Source organism: Arvicanthis niloticus, chromosome 6 (genome assembly GCF_011762505.2).
Source record: "Arvicanthis niloticus isolate mArvNil1 chromosome 6, mArvNil1.pat.X, whole genome shotgun sequence".
Taxonomy (NCBI): Eukaryota; Metazoa; Chordata; class Mammalia; order Rodentia; family Muridae; genus Arvicanthis; species Arvicanthis niloticus.
The window spans coordinates 62,362,865-62,386,306 of record NC_047663.1 but is presented as its reverse complement, the minus strand read 5'-3'; the positions used below and the strand labels follow the sequence as shown (position 1 = coordinate 62,386,306).

The 23,442-nt window shown below is 51.2% G+C and overlaps 1 protein-coding gene across 1 annotated transcript in view; it reads right to left on the bottom strand.

Annotated features, from left to right (window-relative positions):
* Obscn (obscurin, cytoskeletal calmodulin and titin-interacting RhoGEF) overlaps positions 1-23,442 on the bottom strand; it is a 135,943-nt gene that overhangs the window by 62,532 nt on the left and 49,969 nt on the right. Inside the window, exons 25-48 of the mRNA XM_076937701.1 lie at positions 22,751-23,017; positions 22,130-22,396; positions 21,858-21,967; positions 21,608-21,761; positions 20,763-20,924; positions 20,566-20,670; positions 19,927-20,193; positions 19,409-19,678; positions 18,585-18,851; positions 18,227-18,493; positions 17,877-18,143; positions 16,656-16,928; positions 14,992-15,258; positions 14,581-14,847; positions 11,062-11,334; positions 10,370-10,636; positions 9,288-9,554; positions 8,928-9,191; positions 8,413-8,676; positions 5,363-5,626; positions 4,308-4,571; positions 3,696-3,959; positions 3,036-3,299; positions 2,423-2,686 (exon numbers count right to left, since the gene is read on the bottom strand). Coding sequence (XP_076793816.1) covers positions 2,423-2,686; positions 3,036-3,299; positions 3,696-3,959; positions 4,308-4,571; positions 5,363-5,626; positions 8,413-8,676; positions 8,928-9,191; positions 9,288-9,554; positions 10,370-10,636; positions 11,062-11,334; positions 14,581-14,847; positions 14,992-15,258; positions 16,656-16,928; positions 17,877-18,143; positions 18,227-18,493; positions 18,585-18,851; positions 19,409-19,678; positions 19,927-20,193; positions 20,566-20,670; positions 20,763-20,924; positions 21,608-21,761; positions 21,858-21,967; positions 22,130-22,396; positions 22,751-23,017 — 5,865 coding nt within the window. The remainder of the gene's footprint in view (positions 1-2,422; positions 2,687-3,035; positions 3,300-3,695; positions 3,960-4,307; positions 4,572-5,362; positions 5,627-8,412; positions 8,677-8,927; positions 9,192-9,287; positions 9,555-10,369; positions 10,637-11,061; positions 11,335-14,580; positions 14,848-14,991; positions 15,259-16,655; positions 16,929-17,876; positions 18,144-18,226; positions 18,494-18,584; positions 18,852-19,408; positions 19,679-19,926; positions 20,194-20,565; positions 20,671-20,762; positions 20,925-21,607; positions 21,762-21,857; positions 21,968-22,129; positions 22,397-22,750; positions 23,018-23,442) is intronic.

Genomic DNA, 23,442 nt, shown 5'->3' with positions numbered 1-23,442 from the left:
CTAGTGTAGTGCCTCATGGAATGCAGAATTTGGAAACAGTAAAACTGGGGCCCCTGAGGAAGTTTATAGGCAACATGTTGGAGGTAACATATGGTTTCTTCTTTCTGCTTATAGTAACAGTGAGAAAATGGGGAGATAAATTGAATTACTAAATAAAATAGAAAAGGAATTGAAGATTTAGAGAATTTAGTCTATCCATGCTGGAGAGAGAGGTGGGGGGGTATATTCTAAAAAGGACTTCAGGATGTTGTTAATTGTAGCATCTCAGTGGAAGCCACAGCTAAAGAGAAAAGGCTTATGGGGGCCCGTTTTGTTGCGCCACAGGAAAGTGAGGACTTTGAGACTATTTTACCAGTTGAAATATCACTTAGACTAGAAGGAACAGAGACCAGAGGGAAGGAGAAAGCTGTCAAACTTCTGAGATCTGAACTAAACAATAGAGCCATCCAGCTGCTACATGAGTGACCTTTCAAGTAGATGGCCATGGCTAGGGGTCACCAGGGCCCATCCCTGTAATTTCTGCACTTTGGATGCTCAGGTTAGAGACGTTCCACAGGTTCCAGGCCTGACTGTTCTACACTAAGAGTTTCAGACTAGCCAGGGCTGCATAGAAGGTCCTGTCCCAAAAAAGCAAGCAAGTTTTTAAAATGGAGTGACTACAAGATGGATCCAGGATCAACAGGGATGCCGCTGCCACCAGGGGTTTCCAAAAACCATGCCTGGGGGGTAGATGCTCTCCTCCTTGACCCTAGGTTATCTCTCCACTCTGAGCTATGAGAGCCAGTCTAGAGGACAGGAGACTGAGCCACAGAAAATTCTGCCTTAAAATCCAGTAGATTTGCTCTGCTGTTCCAGATTCATGAGACTCATTGTCCCATCTTTTTTATTCCAATTTCCTCCTTCTTTGGTTAAGAACATCTAACAAAAGCCTGTCCCAACAGTTCTCAACAGTGATTTTCAACCTCCCTAATGTTGCGACCCTTTAATACAGTCCCTCATGTTGTGGGGACCCTCAGCCATAACATTATATGCATTGCTACTTCATAACTGTAACTTAGCTACTGTTATAGATCCTAATATAAATATCTGATATGCAGGATATCTAATACCCTGTGGAATCATCGCTTCTGTGAATGGATTGTTTAACACCCCCACCCCAGGTTGAGAACCACTGTTCTAGAAGCATGATTCTGCCTGGTTCTGACGCTTTATAGGTAGGAGGTAAATGTGTCTCGGAGTGAATGGAATCTAAACTTCACACTTAGAAGAGACACTTAGACACTGGGCTGAGTGGACTGAAAGAATGAATTTTACAAGTAAAAAGAACATAGATTTGAGGGGGCCAGAAGGTAGTGTTATAGGCGATGGTGTTTTGAATGCCATGGTCCCCATACTCTCCAACATTTGAATACTTAGTTCCTAGTTTTTAGCAATGTTTAAGTAGGTTTAAGAGGTGTGGCCTTGCTGGAGTTTGTCACTTAGAGACTTTAAAGAAGCATGAAATTCTAGTTCATTTTCTTCTTCATGTTTGCAGTTCAAGATTTTAGTCCCCAGCTTCCTTCCCTGTCCTGCCTTCTGCATGCTGTTGTGACTCCCTCCTAGAATGGATGCTGAGCCCTCTGGAACCATAAACCCAAATAAGCTCTTTAAGGTGCCTAGGTCATGGTGTTATCTCAGAGCCACAGAAACGTAGCTAATTCACAAACTAGATCATGCTGCCTCCCAACTCATGCACTGAGGTTCCCAACACCTCAGGAAGTCACTTTGCTTCCAAGAAGAGTGCTTAAGTAAATAATTACGTCAAAATGAGGTCAGGCTAGGCTCAAATACAAAATGGGCAGTGTACACATAAAAAAGATTAGGGCACAGATACAAGCAATGACCATGTGGAGACTAGAAGAAGACAGCCACCTTCAGGAAAAACCACACTGCGGTGCCTCAGTGGAGGAATCCCAGCCTCCAGACTTATGTAGAGACTAAGGCAGGAGTCCTTCAGAGTCTGGCATTACCTCAAAGGAGCAGTGAAGTGCTCAGCAGTGTCTGCCTGAGCACCTCGAGCCAGGACCACACATTGCTGTACATGTCTGTCCAGCAACAGACATGGGTTGACTCTGTGTGGAGCCAAAGGACCCAAAAATCTCCACCGACCTTAGGAAGATGCTAGGGGCTCCAGCAGGTCTCTCATTGAACACTGATGCAAGCTGTTGGTACCTCCCTTAAAACTGAACACAATTTTTCCATGAGGTTCATATCTTAGAAAAGACATTAGACAAGACTAACATGGTATGCTTTGGGGGAAGAGATCACACACACATGTGACTGGGTACTTAACATGCTAGCACTGAGGGGTATAGAATGGTAGAACTTACACAGGAGATATAGGAAAAAGCAAATCAATGAGGTGGCTACATAGAAGCATTACCATCTACAGTCAGCACGGCTGAGGTCCTTTCCTGCCCACACACACATGAGAACTCCCCAGCATCTTCCACAGCTAGATCACGGATCTGCAGCTCACACATGGCCCCATCCTGCCTCACGCTGTATCTGCCTCCATCTTTCAGGGTCTCTGACCCCTTCCTCCACTCCACAGGGGCTGCCTTGTTCATCTGGCACCTCAGAGTCACCATGGTGCCTTCCATGGCCTCTTGGCTTCTCAAGTCTTCTATGAATCTGGGGGGCAGGGCTGAAAGGGCCAAGCAGACACTGAGAACATGGGACTCTTTGAAGGACACGCTGCACAGAAGACAGAATACACAAGGAGACACACATTCTCTCAAAGGAGTTAAGTCAAAATCAGTGAACTAGGAAACAGATGGAAAGGAAGGAAGACCCCAGGGGTTGAGGTGGACATGAACATGGGAACATTCTGGACAATTGGAGGCAGTTATGGAGATCTCCAGATGACCCTAGTTACAGAACAGATGGCCACTGGGTCACTATAGGTTCTATGTCACATATGCAGAACAAGCATAGCAGTGAGACAACATGGAGACACCAAGCCTCAGGTTCAGGTGGCCACACGTGATCTTTACCCTTGACATTCAGTGTGGCCGAGGTCCTTTCCTGCCCACACACGCATGAGAACTCCCCAGCATCTTCCACAGCTAGATCCCGAATCTGCAGCCCACACATGGCCCCATCCTGCCTCAGGCTGTATCTGCCTCCATCTTTCAGGGTCTCAGACCCCTTCCTCCACTCCACAGGGGCTGCCTTGTTCATCTGGCACCTCAGAGTCACCATGGTGCCTTCCGTAGCCTCTTGGCTTCTCAAGTCTTCTATGAATCTGGGGGGCAGGGCTGAAAGGGCCAAACACACACTGAGAATGTCAAATTGGAGAATACCACACACAAGACGCACACTCACAAAGAATGACACACTATAAAAGAACACAATGTGAACTTGTGAGGAAAGGTACAGATGGTGACAGAGACAATCTCATGAGAAACAGAGAGGGTGGTGGCACAAGATGGTGATAGAGACAATCTCATGAGGAACAGAGAGGGTGGTGACACGGATGTGAATACAGAACATCTCCTGGGCATGCGGAAAGCACAGATGGAGATGCCCAGATGTAGTTGTAGAACAGATGACCACAGGGTCCCTACAGAAAACCACATGTGGAGACAGAAGTATCGATGAGACAACATGGATTCACCCAGCCTCAGGTTCTGGTGGCCACACATGATCTTTACCCTTGACACTCAGTGTGGCCGAGGTCTTCTCCTGCCCACACACGCATGAGAACTCCCCAGCATCTTCCACAGCTAGATCACGGATCTGCAGCCCACACATGGCCCCATCCTGCCTCAGGCTGTATCTGCCTCCATCTTTTAGGGTCTCTGACCCCTTCCTCCACTCCACAGGGGCTGCCTTGTTCATCTGGCACCTCAGAGTCACCATGGTGCCTTCTGTGGCCTCTTGGCTTCTCAAGTCTTCTATGAATCTGGGGGGCAGGGCTGAAAGGACCAAGCAGACACTGAGAACATGGGACTCTTTGAAGGACACGCTGCACAGAACATGAGATACACAAGGAGACACACATTCTCTCAAAGGAGTTAAGTCAAAAACAGTGAACTGGGTAACAGATGGAAAGGAAGGAAGACCCCAGGGGTTGAGGTGGACATGAACATGGGAACATTCTGGACAATTGGAGGCAGTGATGAAGATCTCCAGATGACCCTAGTTACAGGACAAATGGCCACTGGATCACTAAAGTAGCTGTGTCACATATGAAATCAGACATAGCAATGAGACAACATGGATTCACCCAGCCTCAGGTTCAGGTGGCCACACGTGATCTTTACCCTTGACACTTAGTGTGGCCGAGGTCCTCTCCAGTCCACACACGCATGAGAACTCCCCAGCATCTTCCACAGCTAGATCACGGATCTGCAGCTCACACATGGCCCCATCCTGCCTCAGGCTGTATCTTCCTCCATCTTTTAGGGTCTCTGACCCCTTCCTCCACTCCACAGGGGCTGCCTTGTTCATCTGGCACCTCAGAGTCACCATGGCCCCTTCTGTGGCCTCTTCATTTCTCAGACCCTCTGTGAATTTGGTGGGCATGACTATGGATGTCAGAAAGTCACAGGAATTATTATGACCAGAGCAAGTGAAGTTGACAGGGTATGATGCACAGAAGACATGAATAGCACAAAGAAGACCTAAACCCCACTGTTGGTGGGTCATATACTGCTGTGCTAACAATAGGCTATGAATTTTATGTTCTCGTAACATCAGGGCCATGGTTCTTTCCATAGATCTGGTATGATGATCAGAGATGGGTCCTGAAACCCACATGGGTACCACATTCTCTGTAGATCTTTAGCAGGCATGATTCATCCTGATGACAACAGGACATGGAATCTTCCAGAAAAAGTATTTAACTCATGATGGCACAAGGTGGAGAGAAGGCAGCTATGAACGTGTTTTCTCCTATCTCCTATACCTTCCCAAAAGTTGGGATTCTGTCCAGTCATGAAAGGATGTGACCCACAGATAAAGGGGCAGAATTTGGGATGGGCAACTTAAGCAGGCTGTCCATACATACCAAGACACAAAACCAATTGGACACACATCATTACCATTAATATTCAGTGTGGCCAAGGTCCTCTCCTGCCCACACACACAAAAGTATTCCCCAGTACCCACCACAGCCAGGCCACACAGGTGATCAAGAGCCACAGTGTAACTGAACCCATATACAGATGGGGAAGGAAGCAGGTAGCTGGGGAGGGACAGCAGCAGGAGGATCTGCTTGAGTAAGTGGACACACGTCCACAGGGTACTGCAGGGGCTGTGCCACACATGGAGGAAGGAGCACGTGATAGGAGCAACATAAAGACAAGTCCATCTTTACCCCTGACAGTCAGTGTGGCTGACGTCCTCTCCTGCCCACACACACACGAGTACTCCCCAGCATCAACCGTGCTCAGGCCACGGATCTGCAGCTCACACACAGCTCCATCCTGCCTCAGGCCGTATTTGTCTCCGTCTCGCAAGGTCTTCGTTCCTTTCTTCCACATCACAGGAGCCGCCCTGCTCAGTTCGCAGCTCAGTGTAGCCGTGGTTCCTTCTGTGGCCTCTTCATTCTTCAGACCGTCTATGAACTTAGCTGGAAGGGCTGGGGAGGTCAGAAGGACACAGACACAATCACACTCTCTGAGAACAGATGAGGCTTGTACAGGGAAGACAGGAAGCCCTGCTACACACAGCCCACACACTGGGCATGCTAAACATAGCCGAGGGAGGAGCTTCCCTTAATCTACACAATGTGTCTCATGGCCACAGTCGATCCATGATCTCCACCCTCATGAGTACGTGAGTTTGGCTTGTGAGGCTGCGGACAACACCAAGATCATCAGGATCGTGGAGCATGCTGGAGACACGACATGACATTCAACAATGAAATACACTCTAGAGAGCACAGTGGGTGCAGCACATAGACTGGACAGCCTGACCCTGGTGAAGCATCAAAGACAGAGGACCTCAAGACCAGCAGCTCCAGAGAGACAGCACAGGACCTGAACAGCAGAAGCATTTACAATGATATCCCTGGTCCTAGGTCTTCTGTGCCCACCAGCCCCTCACACAAACTCCAGGCTCAATGGCTTGGCCTAGCTGCTCGGTCACTGTCTGGCTTGGTTGTGAATCCCTTCGGTGGTTCTTATGCCATCAATTTGATTGTGCTGAGAGAACACATGGGGTGCCCGAGCCCCTCCCCCATACAGTCATAGCAAACCCCACTTCTCAGAACAGAACAGACCAGGAAGAAGGGACAGCTTGGCTGGACGGGAAGTCACAAGCCTCTTCCTAGAACTGTTGCCTGGAGTAGGTGACCACATACTGTCGCCTGGAGTAGGTGGCCACATAGCTCTGGCCCCATCTTCACGGTGTAGACACGCCCTCTGGTGTGTGAGTAGAAGCAGAGACTTATGATTGAACAAATGGATCAAACACCTGTCCTCAGCTAGTATGCAGAAAGCGGTCACAGAGATGAGGAGGGACAAACTGGTTCTTGTTTTCCAAAGCTGGAGATTTCCTCTGGCTACCAAGCCAAGACTGACAACTATTGAATGCCATCCCTGTGCATGGACTTCTTTAAGGACAGTAGCTCAGAGAATCCTCAGGACTTTATGGTTCAGTGTAGCTTCTAAATATGCAGCAGCCTTGAAAGGCCCAGGCAAGGCATCTGTATGCGTTGCTCTTGGAGGAAACGCAGTTTTGAAAGCAGCTGGTTGTCAGGACCCTCCATACCTCAGCCATCAACCGCATGTCCTGGGGTTGGGAATAGAGAGTGTGTCTTCCCGTGACCTCTTTCTAACTCTGTAGTTAGAAAGAGACAGAAATGGGACAGGCCTTGAGTGCACCCTTCTGCCATCCTTTGGAATGTCTGAATGCCTGTGTTTTGGCACCAGGCCTCTCCATATGGCAGCTGGTTTTCATTCAAGTGTCTCCAGTGTTTGTGCAGGTGATAGAGCTACCTGCCACATGCTGGACAAAGATATGACCAGGCCTTGCCATATCTTCCTCTCCAGTGCACTCAGTAGTTGGTTCTTCATGTAAGAGTGGAGCCCACCAGGACAAGGGCTTCCTGCACTTGTAGGAGATTCTTTCCATCCTTGCTCTCCAGGATGCCCAGAGCCCTCCAACAATGTCTGTACATTACAGCTGTTTCTCTATGCTGAGGTGCCCAGGCCCTCCGAGGACTCCTGACAGAGAACCAACTCAACACCAGGTCACCAGTCACACCAAGATAGGTATTCCAGTTCCCTGGACACACTGTGACTCAGGAGCATATTCCAGTAGGTCATTCTGGGAAGGTCTGTTGCTGCCAGTGCCTACATGAGGATTCCTTAGATCCATTGTAGCTGGGCTACAGGGCTCCATATATCATATCTGCCTCAATCTGTGAGTGCCTCCATCCCTGATCTCCAAAACCTTTCTCTTCACTTCAGGGAGGTGTCATGCTCTGTTCACACTCCAGGGAGTCACCTGGCTCTGTTCACACTCCAGGGAGGCACCTTGCTGTTCACACTCCAGGGAAGTGCCTTCCTTGCTCTGTTCACACTCCAGGGAGGTGTCTTGCTTGCTCTGCTCACACTCCGGGGAGTCACCTTCCTCTGTTCACACTCCACAGTGTGACCCTACTCCCTGTAATGCCCTCCCCAGGCCTCTAACCATCTGTGAAGTGCTGTCCACAACTGGGAGGGATACACAGGTACAAAGACCATTAAACTCTGTAGCCATAGACAAAAGTGGGCCACAGACACTACATGTACGACACAGGACATGTAGAGTGATCAGGGGCAGGATCAACAAACTCTTCTCCAGTAGGAAGATCTAGAACTGACCAGGGAAGGCCAGGGAGGAAAGTGTCAGGCTCACCCCCACAGACTTGTCTTCACATCTCCCCACCTCCATCCTGACTCCCCTGGGGTGGTGCCCCACCCTCATCTGACTCATCCTAAGGAGTGGACCTTCGACCTTGCCTGATACTTACCTGAATCCTCACCTTCACAGTCAGGCACATGACAAGGCTGTTTTTCCTGTGTCCCTGTTGTGTGTGCCATTCTTCCATTTCCTGCCTCCCTCTTTTCCTGATGGACTTATAATTACATCTTTGTAATTGATCACACACATATGCACGCACACACACACACACACACACACACACACACACACACACACACACACAGAGCCAGGACATTCCTTAGGTTAAGAAACACCCAATTCTCCTTTGTTTTCTGGCATCTAAAGTGGGTCCCACACAAATACGAGAAACATTTGCTAATGGGATAAAGATGAGACATATAGATAGACAATCAGGAACGGCAGGTGGAAGCTGTTCAGGCACAGAGCCACCCATATACAGGGGCATCCGCACACAGGAACACACATGGTCTTTACCCTTGATGGTCAGCGTGGCTGAGGTCTTTTCCTGTCCACACATGCACAAGTACTCTCCGGCATCTGCTATAACCAGGCTGCGGATCTGCAGCTCACACAGGGCCCCATCCTGCTTCAGGGTGTATCTGTCCCCATCTCTCAGGGTCTCTGTTCCCTTCCTCCACTCCACAGGGGCCTCCTTGCTCAGTTCACACTGCAGTGTGGCCGTGTCACCTTCTGTGGCCTCCTTACTCCTGAGCCTTCTGATAAAGTGGACAGGCAGAGCTAGGAGGGTGAGACAAAGATGGGAGCATCAGATCTGCTACAGAGTGTGGGAAGATAGAACGTGACATAGGACAGGATAAGGAACAAGACAGAACACAACATAGCAACAAGAAAGAATCTACCAGCACTCAGGAGTGGGAAGCCAGCTGCAGGTGCTGGTGTTTTCTGGTTCATATATATAATGACTCAAGAAGTAAGGTGGATGCACAGTAAGTTCACAGGCATGGGGGGAAGCCATAAGTGCTCTTTACCCTTGACAGTCAGTGTGGCTGAAGTCTTCTCCTGTCCGCATACACACAAGTACTCCCCTGCATCTGCCACAAGCAGGCTACAGATCTGCAGCTCACACACGGCTCCATCCTGCTTCAGAGTGTATTTGTCCCCATTTCTCAGAGTCTCTGTTCCCTTCTTCCATTCCACGGGGGCCTCTTTGGTCAGCTCACACCGAAGTGTGGCCATGGTCCCTTCTGTGGCCTCCTTGTTTCTCAGTTTTCCTATGAACTGGGCAGATGAGACTGCAACAGACACAAATACAGAGAACATTGTTCTTCTCCAACACTGGGCTGAGGCTCCCATCCAGCCCTGAGCACAGTATGCACAGGCACACTTACTTTTCACTGTGAGTGTGGCTGAAGTTGTCTGGTCCCCAAACGAGCATGAGTATTGCCCACTGTCCTGGGGCTGCAGGTCTCGGATGACCAGTTCCAGCACGGCACCCTCTTGGCGCAGGCTATACTTGTTGCTGGATTTCAAGACATCCTCTCCATGACGCCACTCCACAGGTGCAGCCACGGATGACAGCACACAACGTAGTGTGGCAGCCTTGCCCTCTGGCACCTCCATGTCCTTCAGGGACTCCCTGAACCGCACTGGCCGAGCTATTAACAGGAAGGGTCAGTTTAGTCTCTTGGAGGAGGATCTCACCTGGGGTCCAGAAGGGGAAGCAGCTACGGGGTGTGGGACATCTCAAATATTGGATGCCAGTAGCAAGGACCCAATGACCTCTGAGAAAGATAGTTCTGATAGAATGTTAATAAAAAAGGCAGACACTGACCAGATGAACATAAAGGCAAAGTATTACAGTGGAAACTGTGTCCCCCCAAAAGTTCAGATGCTGAAGCCCTAACTTGGGGCCTCAGACTGTGATTGTTTGGCATTGTAGACTTTAAGGAGATAAACTAGAACACGGTTGTTGGAATGAGCCTTCGCTTCACCGCTTTGGCATCCTTAACTAGGACACCAGCAAAGAGGAGTAACCATCTAGAGTCACAGAGAAGATGACATCTGAAAGCCAAAAAGACAGACCCCCAGATGCCACCCAGTCAAGGACCTTAATCTCCTACTTTCATTCCACACAACAATGGGGACAACAGACTCCTATTGTGCAAGCTGCCTATCTGTGCTGCTAGCTTAGGGAAGTCCAGACAGTGGCAAGCCACAAGCAAGAAGAAGGACTCCAGAGGGATCCACCAAAGCCAATGCAAGAATGGGCCACAAGCAAGAATCAGGAGACCAAGAGAGGGTGGAAGACTACTGGGGCAGTAGAGACCCTAGGGTACAAGGAAGCCAAGTGCCCACACAGCAGAAGGAGATGGAGGAAAGAAACCAGAAGCTGCTCTGGGGGGCCCCCTGCCTCCTTCTGCATGTGGACATATTTTTATTCTTGCCCCAAACATGGCCACCTGGTACTCACCATGGACCCTGACGATGGAGCTGCTGGATGCTCCACCAACCTCACATTTGTACCGCCCACCATCTTGTAGGGTGGTGCCAGTGATAACCAGCTGGGCCTGATGGCCTTCGTGGCTCAGCTGGCATCGTGCAGATGGCCTCAGCGTCTTCCCATCTTTGGTCCAGCGCACAGAGCTATCCAAGGTGGTGGTTTCACAGACAAGAGTCAGGTCCTCGCCTTCCGTGACTGTGACATCTGAGAGTGGCCGAGAGAAGATGCTCGGCTTCTCTGGAGGATAGAGAAAAGCCAAAGGTAATTGGGATGGTGGTACCTCTCTGAAATGACTAACACAATGGGCCATGCAAGGCCTGGATCAGTATCTGCATGTTGCCCTCAAGCTGGAGCCAGACAGAAATGCTGAGGGCACAAGGCAGGCTCTGGGCAGTTTCCATGCTGGACACAAATAACATCCCCCACAATTTCTGAATTCAGAAATTAATTCTGAAAGAACACAACTGAGTCTTCTGAATCAACTCCCTGAGGTAGGAGACCCCCATGCCATTGGCTACCTCCCTGGGATGAGGTAGCCAATGACATGAGCCCCAGGACCACACTAGACAGAGCTCACAAAGGAGCTGTCACTTGCCCTCTTCAAGGATCCTCTAGGCCATGTAGTGTCCCCATCATGGATAGCCCTTAGACACAAAACCCACCAGTCACCCGCAGGGCAGCTGAGGTCCGCTGGTCACCCGCCTCGAAGTAGACCGTGCCTGAATCCTTGAGCGCCAGCTGCCGCAGGGTGAGCACATGGTAGCCTCCAGGCTCGGCAGTGATCTCGTTCAGTTCATTGCTGTGCAAGGGGGTCTTATCCAGGAACCAGTGCACAGGGCCATAGTCAGCAGGGGAGATGCGGCAGCAAAACTTGGCAGATGAGCCCTCCTGGACAGCAGTGTCCTCTAGGTCCTCAATAACACGCACTTTCTGGCCTGTTAGGCAAAGGGACACGTTAGAGTTCCTGTAGCCTAGGGCCAGGCTCAGAGAAATGATTTCGCCCAAGACCCTTAGTGGGGCCATAAGCAAGTAGTCTACTTTACTCCTTGTCAGTGAAACTTAAAAGCAGATTTGAGCCATGTAGTGCTTTGTAGGCAGCCTCTGAACCCCAGATCTGTATCCCTCTCTGAAGTCCTTTTGCCAAGCTGGTGGATGGCCCACAGCCTGCTGAAACTCATGCACTCTCCTACCCTTTGTACTAAGCTGGGCTTGCTAACAGTTAGGCTACCTGCTCCCAAAACCTCTTGCACCAACTGCACTCATCATGGTACAGTATGATTCATACTGCAGTCCGCCTCACATTGACAGATCATAGATGGATGCAAAGAGGCCACAGGTACCCTACTGTGCTGCAAAGACTCAGCTGACTCTAGACTTCCTATTCCTGATCCATCTGGCCTCTTCCATTCTTCTCTCTGGTTCTGTGAGATGGAGTTTTTAGCATCCACAAATGTGAAGAATTTGCCCCTCTTTGCAGGCATCTGCATCCGTGTGCTTGGCTTAGCTCACTTACACTTTAAAGACCCAAGGGAAAGCTTAAAGTCTCACCACATATAGAAATGATGACTGCTCACATATGGAAATGCCTGGTACCCTGATTGGATCGCTACATGCTGCCTATACATACACAATCATCACACTATATCACAGGTAGATGCAAATATTACATATTAATTGACTAGATTAAAATAAATCCAGAGAGCTATCCCTGCATTAAAATTTAAATTGCAAGGCCGGGCAGTGGTGGTGCATGCCTTTAATCCCAGCACTTGGGAGGCAGAGGCAGGCGGATTTCTGAGTTCAAGGCCAGCCTGGTCTACAGAGTGAGTTCCAGGACAGCCAGTGCTACACAGAGAAACCTTGTCTCGAAAAAAAAAAAAATTAAATTGCAGACTGGAGGAGTGGCTTGGAGGAGTAAAAGTATCTACTGATTTTCCAGAAGACCAAAGTTCAATTTCTAGTACTTATATCAGATGGCTCACAATCCCCTGCACTCTAGCTATAGAGTACACAAGCCCTCTAGCCTCCTCAGGTACCAACACTCATGTGAACACACACCCAGATACCCAAACACACACTCATGTAAATCCCTAGAAATATTTTGTTGTTGTTGAATTAAGAACAGTACATTGACATGGGTCCTGCAGACACACAATTGCACCCACAAATGCATTGAAGGAAGGGCTCCACTTGAAAGACCTCAGTACTGGATGGGACAGACAGACAGAAAGGGCTCTGATCAGTAGGCTGTCGCACAAAGAATGGCTCTACTCCACCCACAGGCCAGTCATTCTACACTTAAGGTTTACACTTTACTGATTTTTTTTTTTTTGAGACAGGGTCTCATGTGTTCCAGGCTAAACCTGAGCTTGCTATGATGTTGAGCTTTTGCTTCTCCTACTTCTAGCCCCCATAGTCTTGATGGGGAGTTGGTCTGGAACCTCACAGATAGAAAAATCCAAAGGCACTCAAGTCCCATCCTAACAATAGTGAAGTATTTGCACTTGGCATACATCTGCCAGTGCGCTTTAAGTGGCCAATGCAATGGAGGTGCTCGGTGCAGTATTACACTGTATTATACAGGAGTCATAACGAAGAAAATAAGTCTGTATTCATCACAGCCATAGATTCTTTGTTTTTCCATGTGTGTGCAATGTGCCTGGGTGTGCGTGTATGCATATTTGCATTGTGGAGGCACATATGTGTGCGAGTGCACACATATGTAGGGGCTCGAGGTTGATGTCAGGAATCTTCCTAGTAGCTCTTCCACCTAATTCAATAAGGCAAGGTCTCTCAGTCAAGCCCAGAGCTCACTCATACAGCCAGTCTTCATAGCCAGATTGCTCTGAGAACAACGATCTCCACCTTTCCAAGCAGAAATTACATGTGGGTCCCAAACACCTGCATTCACATGGGCTCTGATGGGCTCTGACAACTGGGACATCTCCTTAGCCACACAATTTCTTTTTTTTTTTTTTTTTTTTTTCCGTTTCTAATTAGCAAGGGGCTAGATCTGAACATGCAGAACCTGCAGATCTGGAGGGTAAAATCTTGTTACTTCTAGTTATCGATGCTGAGGCTTCTCGCAAGCATGACTAATGTTATTCCCTGAAGACAGATCTCAGGAGGTGTTTCCAGTAAACCCCATGCCAGACTCTAACCCAATACTGCAGATCTAGGGGAAGGCTGTGATCAGGGGAGCGACAGTCATCTCTGTTCTGATACCAACACATGTCCCTACTACCTAGGCTGACTACCACTTTCCTTCTCTACAAACCAGAGAGGACAAAAGCTGACCTTGCATATTGTAGGGGAATCGTGTTTCACAAGTGAGAACAAATGAACAACATCAACAACAAACTGTAAATTTTGCTGAGATCGTTCTTATCAAACCTCTTGAGGCCCTAGAGAAATCCCCTCCTGTTTCACACATATCCACGCTTCACATGTCTTGTCTATAGGCACAGATCATACCAAAGTTTACCTTTGACCTTCTTGAACACTGCAGCAATTCAGAACAGAGGCCCTGGACAGACACCTGCCCAGTAGGAACACCCCCGCCAACCACAGACACCAGCCCCTGCTGCATGTCTGCAGAAATGCTGGGCTCTGTACCCAGAGGCCCATGCCTGCCTTCCTCTGTGCCTCCTTGCCCTGGGATGCTCTCTGGTTTTCCATTTCTATGCCATGCATTCCCAGTGGAATGACTGTTCTTTAACAACACTGTCGCTAGACTTTCTAAACTGACACTATTGATATTGGTCACACTGACAGCCAGACAGTTCTCCACTGGAAACACATAAAGCTCCTTAGTTGCCAACAAGCATGGTTGAGTTGTTCCTCCATAATAACTTACACACCGTATGTCCAAGCACCTGTAGAACACACACCCTGGGACTCAGCACAGGCCTGGATGCTTCAGAATACACAGCAAGTACCCACTGTATAAATGAAGGCAAGCCATTGGTTGCCTCACAGAAGGTCATACTAGGAAAGCCTGAGATGCCCAGGTAACCTGCTCTACCCTTAGACCCAGAGAATCTGAGGCTGGGCTGGGCTAGGGCAAGCAGAGTCCTGATGACTAAGCAAGCACTTCTGAGCTTCCATGGCTTACTCCAGACAACGCTGAATGGCACACCCACTAAGGACCAGAAGCAGCACACAAGTGAGGGTTGCCTCACCATGGACGAGGAGCCGGGCCTGGGTCCGGGCTTGGCCAATGTCACAGGTGTAAGTGTCACTGTCTGTCCTCTCCAGGGCATTGATGGTGAGTTTCAGGGTCAAGCCCTCCTGACTGGGGACATGCTTTGATGAAGCACGCAGCTCCAGGAGGCCTTTGCGCCAGGTCACGACAGATGCCGGGTGCTCTGTCTTGCATGTGAACACAGCTCTGCCCTTCTCCTCCACCTGCAGGTCAGCCAGCTCCTCCGTGAACCGGTTTGCCTTTTCTGGGTAAAGGACGAGACAGGTAGAAATGGGGGTGTAAAAGCTCCTATGACTGTGCAGGTTCTGTCACTTCCACTGAGGCTTTGGGGGTGACCCCAGGCAAGTTGCAGGAGTGACTGTGGCAGAGCGGTGTGCGGTGTGCTTACCTTCCACACAGAGCCTGGCAGTGCTTTTGGAAGCTTCTGTCTCACAGGTGTATTCTCCAGAATCCTTGAGCGAGGCCTTGCGGACAACCAACACAGCCCGTGTGCCTTCACTGAGCAGGTCATACTTCTGACTCTTCCGGATGGCTTTCCCATCTTTCAGCCAGCGCACGGAGGTGCCTGCCCTAGACAGCTCACAGCTTAGCATCACATCTTCCCCAAGCGTAGTCCGCTGATCCTCCAGGGGCTTTGTGATGTCCACAGGCCTCTCTGGAATAAGCAGAGATGGTCCCCATGAGGCACGCCCTTGGCAACAGAACCAGCCATTAGCCACATAGTCACTGCAACATCCTTTAGGAATGGCCCTCAGCATTGAAATGACAGTCACTGAGCCTGCATGGGTCTGTGCTAGGCCATCTGCATATATGTTGTGGTTGTTTAGCTTGGGGTTTTTGTGGGACTCCTAAGAGTTGGGGGGGGAGGGACTGTCTCTGACTCCTTTGCCTGCTGTTAGAACCCTTTTCTTCCTACAGTGCTGCCTCATCCAACCTTCCTATAAGGGTTTGTGCCTAGTCTTAGTACATTTTGTCATGCTATATTTGGGTGATATCACTGGGAGACCTGTTCTTTTCTGAAGGGACAATGAGGAGCAGTGGGTCTGTAAGAAAGGGGAGTTTGAGGGGAGGCAGGGGACTGGGAAGAGTAGAAGGAAGGGAGTCTGTGGTCAGGATGTATTGTATGAGTAAATAATTAATAAAAAGAAGGAGGAGGAGAAGAGGAAGAAGAGGAGGAGGAAGAGGAAGGGGAAGAGGAAGGGGAAGAAGAAGAAGAAGAAGAAGAAGAAGAAGAAGAAGAAGAAGAAGAAGAAGAAGAAGAAGAAGAAGAAGAGGAAGAAGAGGAAGAAGAGGAAGAAGAGGAAGAAGAGGAAGAAGAGGAAGAAGAGGAAGAAGAGGAAGAAGAGGAAGAAGAGGAAGAAGAGGAAGAAGAGGAAGAAGAGGAAGAAGAGGAAGAAGAGGAAGAAGAGGAAGAAGAGGAAGAAGAGGAAGAAGAGGAAGAAGAGGAAGAAGAGGAAGAAGAGGAAGAAGAAAAAGAAGAGGAGGAGGAAATAATTGGCCTCAGCCATGGCCAGGATGAGGAGAGAGACAGGTATTTTGGGAACATGCACTCTCTAGAGATCAAAACCACATAACCTCTAACTCCTTAGACTCCTAGAGGCGCAAGACTCTGAAGCAAGCCTTCACTGTCGCGGTGAGATCTACGAAGCATGGGCTCTAAGGACACCCTATTCAAGGCTCATACCAGAGAATGGCTGCAGCTTGTCTGGTCCTTGTGAAGATCCACCCATGAGCACCAAGTGTGTGTCAGAAGCACAAGCTTCGAGACATCAAAGGCTACTTTGCAGCCTCCCTGGCCTTTACTTAAGTGTCAGACTGGCTGACTGAGCTACATGAAGTGAGAGCAGTCAGACCACGAATGAGAGACCAGAATTCTGGGCTTGCTCTAGAAACTCAAAAGATGCTCAGGCAGAAATAGCACTCCCTTCAATAACCAAAATCCCCCCACCCCAGTACCCCCACCATGATAGGGAGATGGTCTCTAGAAGCACCCCAGCTCAACTGTACCCCAGTTTACTGTGTCAGGCTCCTGGCCTCAGCCACAGCACCCACCTCTGACGATAAGTGAGGCCTTGGATGTGAGGCCCAGCACTGAGAAGACCACCTCTCCTGCATCACTGACTGCAGCATCTTTGACTGTCAGGGTGTATTTGCGGCCCTGCCGAACGGCTTGAAAGTGGCCAGAACCACCCACTGTCTTCCCACTAACTGTCCACACTGCTGGGTCACTGGGGCTCTCGTGGGAAAGGACACACTCAAAGCTGCAGCTCTCTCCCTCCAGCACCTCCACCGTCTTTAACCTCTTGGTGATGCCCACATGAAGATCTAAGGGACATAAGAAACAGGTTACCAGTCAGTCACAGATGTCAACCTGAGGGAATAGTAGTGTCCCATGCCAGGCAGTAGGAAGGGCCATGTCACACTGTAGGGCCAAGTTTCCCACTGTCCCTAGCTCCACACCTGATGGCAATGTATGCCATCACTGAATTGGCACCAAAATCCTCCCTTCAAGCTGCCCATGCCCTGGCGTTTGCATGATTGACATGCAATCAAGGTGGTTGGGAGAAGGAGGATCCCACACATTTCTAACCATCTTGTAACACCAGGAGGGGAGGGACGGGAGCCCCATAAGTAACCCCTTCCAGAGAGAGCAGGCCTAATCCTATGAGTTCCCTGTGTTCCCTTCCTCGAACGCTGTCACAGAGCCTCTGAGGGATCATGAATGAACAGACTGCTAACCTGTCTCCTCCAAGCTAGGATACCAGATCTAAGCCAGGACAGTGAGTGGCTTTCCAAGCTGAAAGACCTGTAAAAGGGACTTAAAATAATAATGGTTTGTGGGGCAGCAACTGTGAACCTAGGGACATTCTGTAAAGAATGGGAGCACGGACGGCCTGTAGGCCTGTTCACCTGCAGGAGAGGACATCTGCCCTTGACCTGGAAACTCTCTTAAGGCTGTCTCCTGGCCATGCCTTTTAGTGCCCCCATACATGCCTGGCTGATTCCCTTTCAACTCCATCACATGGTACAGAACAAACGTCAGGGCTCTGAACAAATCCATACCAGCCCCGCACTGTGAGGATCTGTAGACAATTGCCCCTTGACCCATCTGCCTGTTCCCAGGACCTCAAAGGGCCACATTAAGCCCTATGTGCTACAGACAACTTCTGTGGTGCCTGCTTGAAACACAGAACAACCTTTCAGTCTTAAAGCGCAGCCTGGGGCCTCTAGATGGAAAAAGACCTATCCTGACCAAAAGCTCTAGCCACTCACCATGCACGCTGACCCTGGACTGGGTCTCCTTACTGCCCACCTGGCAGGTGTACAGTCCAGCATCCTCATGGCTCAGGTCATGGACTGTAAGGCCCCGAGCACCTGCCTTGTGTAGGAAGTCATACTTGTCACTGGGACCCAGCTCCACGCCATCTTTGCGCCAAACCACGCGTGCCTCCGGGTCAGAGACCTCGCAATGCAGGGTCAGCGTGCCACGCTCTTCTGCAGATACGTCATCCAGTGCTTTCAGGAACACCACTGGCTTTGCTGGAGGAATGGCATAGGCTGGTGAGGGGAGCCTGGGCCCACCCAGGGGGAGTGCACCCCACGGATTCCACAGGTCTTCTCACCTTTAACCACCAGCCGGGCAGAAACGGACACCTTGGGGGAGGTGGCACACACGGTGCCTGTGTCAGCCTGCCGGACACTCTTCAGCACCAGTGTGTGGAGACGGCCTTCATGGCTGATCTCATGGAAGCTGTCATTGTACAGGGGTATGCCATTGAGTGACCATTCGATATCCTCGTCCTTATGGGACAGCTCACAGGAGAAGCAGACACGGCCTTCCTCCATGGCTTCAGCATCCTGCAGTGGCTGCATCACCGTCACCTCCCGAGCTACACAGTACACACCAGCACCTCAGCACTGCATCACCAGCCACCCCCTGCCCTGGAGTGGGGCCCACTGCCCTCCTTCCCAGCTCTCTACCTTCCACAGTAACCTCTGCACTGCTCTGGGCACTACCCGCCTGGCACCGGTAGACCCCAGCATCAGCTGGAGTAAGCCGGAGTATGCGCAGCTCTGCCATCTGGCCCTCCAGCGCCATTTTGAACTTCTCTGACGGGGTCAGAGGTGTGTCCTCCTTGTACCACTGCACAGCCTTGGGGGCTGGCCTGAAGTCACAGGACAGGACCACCGACTGTAGCTCACGCCCTGCTTTGGGCTCCAGAGGCCGTGTCAGTACCACAGGAATGTCTGCAGAAAGCGATACAAAGGCAAGGCTGAGAGCCACAAGAAACCAGACCACCCTGCCCATCCTGGGTTCTAAGCCATTTGCATCCGCAGCCCATACGACACGCCTGGCCCTCTCTTTCAGAGAAGTGCTCCATGTGCCCCTCACTGCCCGCACACAGCTCTGTCCTAGACAACATACACTATTCCATGCTTCCCTAGCCCATAGCCCTGCCATCCCTGAAAGCCCATACCCTACCTGTCAGGCCTCTGACCACAGCCCCGGCCCCCATGCCAGCTCTCACTGAGCCCACTCATGTGCCTCCCTGTACCAATGTTCTGCTACACATTCTGTAAAGCTACTGAGTAGTGTCCACCCACAGCCTGAGCCCAAGTACTGCTGCTTTGGCATGGGCTACCTATGTACCTGCTGTGGCGTACCCTGTTCAATTCTAACTTAAATGCCCCTGAGGCATAGCAAACTACAACACCAAGCCATGTCCACCCACAGTTCTAAACTATGGCCACCCATATCCCCAAGCTGTGTCCACCCTCAGCTTTGCCCCATACTGGATTCTAACCTGAGACAACAAGCTGGGCAGAGGAGCGGGACTTTCCGATGGTGAAGTGCACAGGCCCGGTCATGGTAGAGCAGGTCTTGTGTAGTGTCAGCCGGTGCACAGTACCGTCTTGCTCCAGCCCCACGTTCGTTCCTGCCTGTAGCACAGTCTTACCAAGGAGCCACTTGGGTGGCCTCACAGAAGGGATGGAGGTCTCACATTCAAACCAGGCAGGGGCAGGCTCCATAACTGTCATGTCCTTCAACCCCCTCACAATAGTGATGGATTGCTCTGTGGATGGAGGGTGGGTGGTCACCAGTAGAACCCTTCAGGAGAGCTCGGTCTCCCCGTCCTACACTGTATATTCCTTCTTATCTCTTCCTACCATGTAGTTAGCATCTCCCACAGCTGCCTGGGTGTCCTCAGTCAGACCCCTTTCAGAGGCGGCAGCCTCCAGAACCTCCAGAGCAAGCCACAGAAACCACAAATCCCACCCCCTTCACAAACTCAGGATGACTATCCACCCCTTTACCTCATACCTTCCACAAAGAACTGGGCACTGGTTTTGACATCGCCGGCATCACAGGTGTAAGTATCTTCATCCTCAGGCTGTACATCATTGATGACCAGTTTGCGGTAAAGGCCATCACTGACCACCTCGTACTTGGGCCCAGACTGCAGCTCGACTCCGCCCTTGAACCACCGCACCTGGGCACTAGCCCGGGACACCTGGCACTCAAGCACACCACGGTGTTTTTCCATGGCAATTTTATCCCGCAGTGGACGCAGGAGTGTCACCGGCAGTTCTGTGGACAAACACAGACGGGTGGTGTCAGGATGGTGACTGGAAGCTTTGCCTTGGCAGGCTCCCAGGAGCCAAGAGACTGACCTTTACTCCAGACCAACAGCCCATGCTTCTACCTGGGCCAGCAGGTGGCCAAGTCAAGTGTCTCACCCAGGGCTAATCTAGAATCTGCTGTCACAACTGACCACTGGCTAAGTGAAGCTTGACCTCTTCGCACCTCCCTCTCCCACTGAAGAGACCATGCTTCTTCATGAGTCGTTGGGGCCCTGTCTGAGAGGGGTCCTGAGACACCCCAGGCCTGTGTCAGGCCAGCTGTCTGTAAGCCACCTCACCACTTCCAGTCCCTATCCTCCCCTCACCCAGCCGTTCTCACCTTTCACTCGGAGGTGAGCTCTTGATTCTGCGTTCTCAGCTACAAACTTGATCTCCCCTGCGTCTTCTGCCAGTACCCTCCGGAAGATAAGAGTGTATGTCCTCCCTGGAGATGAAGGGCACTCAGTACTGATGAATGAGAGGAAGGCAGCCTGGGGATCCCACCCCACTCTGCTCTGCAGCCCTCGGCCCCGTTACCTTCCTGCCTGATGCGCATGTTGTCACTGGGCCGTAGCTTACTGGATTCTCGGAACCATAGGCCAGGAACCTCATCATGGGACACCTCACAGGAGAATGTGGCACCCTCCTTCTCCATCACCTCCACATCCTCCAGTGGCTTTATAATCTGAACACTGCGACCTAGGGGAAGGAGAGAGGGCCATCGTGGTGATTTGGATTAACAGAGCCCCCATAGGCTTACATATTTGGATGCATTAGGAGGTATGGCCTTGTTGGAGGAAGTGTGTCACTCAGGTGAACTTTGTGATTTCAAATGCTCATCCCAGGCCCAGTCTCCCTCTCCCTCTCCCTCCCCTTTTCCTTCCCCTCTCCCTTCCCCTCTCTTCCCCTTTCCCTCGCCCCTTCCTGTCTCTCCTCCTCTCCCTCCCCTTCTCCCTCTCCTTCTCCTTCCTCCTCTCCCTCTCCCCTTTCCCCTCCCTCCCCATCCTTCTCTCCCTCCCTCCCCATCCCCCTTCCCTCTCCCCCCTTCCTGCTGCCTGTGGATCCTGATATAAAACTCTCAAGCTACCTCTCCATCATCCAAGTCTGCCTGAATGCTACCATGCTTCTCATCATGATGACAATGAACAAAACCTCTGAACATAAGCAAGCCCCAGTTAAGTGCTTATAAGAGTTGCTGTGGCCGTGGTGTCTCTTCACAGCAAGAGAACACTGACTAAGACAGCTGGCATGCCCAGAAGCACTGGGTCCTCCCAGCACACTACCAGCTTGCAGCTAGGCTTGTGGAAGCAGAAGCACAAGAAAGCATCCACTCCTGCTGCCAGCTTTCCCTGACCACCCTCCCCACCCTGTCCAGAACTCACCTTGCACCCTCAGAGAGGCTGAGGTCTGAGCATCAAGAGCATCACATACATAGACACCCTGGTCCCCAGTCTCACACCGGTAGATAACGAGACTCCTGCAGGTTCCCTGAGCCACTATGCCCATGGCCTTGCCTGCCCGCAGCTCCACACCATCCTGTAGGGCAGAGAGGACCAGTCAGGACTAGAGAGGATCAGAAGAAGTTCACTTCCTGGATGCCCACAGGGGAAAGCAGAAAGGAGGGAGAAGTACCTTCAGCCAGCGCACATCCACGGGCCGTGACAACTCACACTCCAGGGTCACCTTCTCCTTCTGAGTGGCCACCACATCCTGTAATAGTCGGGTGAAGCTCACGGGCAACTCTGAGACAGGAGGTAGGGAAGGAACACATAGAGTGAGGAGGCGCTTTCTGATCAGGTAAGGGGTTTCCACTTTCCTCCTGGTCCCATCTGCCTCCCTGGACGGCTTAGGGGAAATGAAATAGGTGTGCTCCGGGGTGGGGCTGCCAGCCCTCTCCTACTCACCAGTGACTATGAGCCGTGCAGACGTGTGCACGCCCTCAGCCCTGAAGGCCACCAACCCGCTGTCCTGTGGCTGCAGCGCCGAGAGTGTGAGGATGTGGACAGGGCCTTGCACAGCCAGGTGGCATTTGGGTCCAGGCTGAAGTCGCAGGCCATCTCGAGTCCAGCTGCCCTCCACATCAGCATGGGACAACTCCACATCCATCGAGGCCGTGCCCTGTTCCTTAGCCTCCACCTCCCGTAAACCTCGAACCAGCCGGACCTGCCGCACTGTCAGAGGGGCTCTAGTGAGCTAGCGAAGTAACACCCTCCAACCACACAGGACTCAGATGCAGGTGTGAGTTTAACCCACCATCCTGGAGGCCACAGAGCAGAGGAAGGGTCTGGGCAGTAGCCCCCAGTGAGCACCTTCACCCAGCTCAACTTTAACCTCAGCTGACCCCCAGAGCCTGACCCTTCACATCCTCCTCCACCTTTTCCTTCCTGGATCCACCTGCCAGAACCAGGGTGATTGCCTACCTCTACAAAAGGAAACCCCATTCCACCTCACAGCCAACACAACGCCACATCTCCCACTCCTGAAGGAGCCCCTGTCTCCCTGTTAAGTCCCAACTGCAGCCTTACTTTCCACATTGAGCTTGGCCTGAGTCTTGTCATCTGGTGTCTCACAGCCGAAGAAGCCACGGTCAGCGAAGCCCACACTGCGCAGCACCAGACGGTGTCGAGCACCCTCAGCATGGATCTCCACGTTCTCGCTGGGTGCCAGGACGGCAGCATTCCGTGTCCACTTCACCTCAGGCCAGGGCCGTGTCAGCTCCACTTCCAGTGTCACAGAGGTCCTTTCCTCCACTGTCTGTGGCTCAAGCTTCTTTTTGAAGAGGACTGGTGCCTCTGAGACACAGAGGGGCAGAGGTCATCCTGGCCACTTTGGCCTGAATCTAGGCCCAGAGAGCCCCACCACATGAGCAGTCCTGCTTCAAGAAGAGCCCCAACCACACACCTTATATAGGTTCATTTTATGAGGGGGAGAAGCTAAAGTCATTTCTTCTTCAGTCCCCTCACCGCACCCACCCCAGGCCCCGTCATCTGTGCTGAACTCCCAACTATGGCCAGATACCATCAAGAGCCAGCCTCCGGCTTCTGGGTATGGCTACTTTACAACTCCTCAGCCACTGTCCCATTGTCTGCCCTTTAATAAGGCCCAAGGACACTGGCTCGGGTTAAAATATATGGGGAGGACAAAGGCTCCAGTGTGGCCCTAGCTGTCCCATCCTTCCGCGTCACCAGGAGGAACACCCAGCCTCATCAGTCCCTCA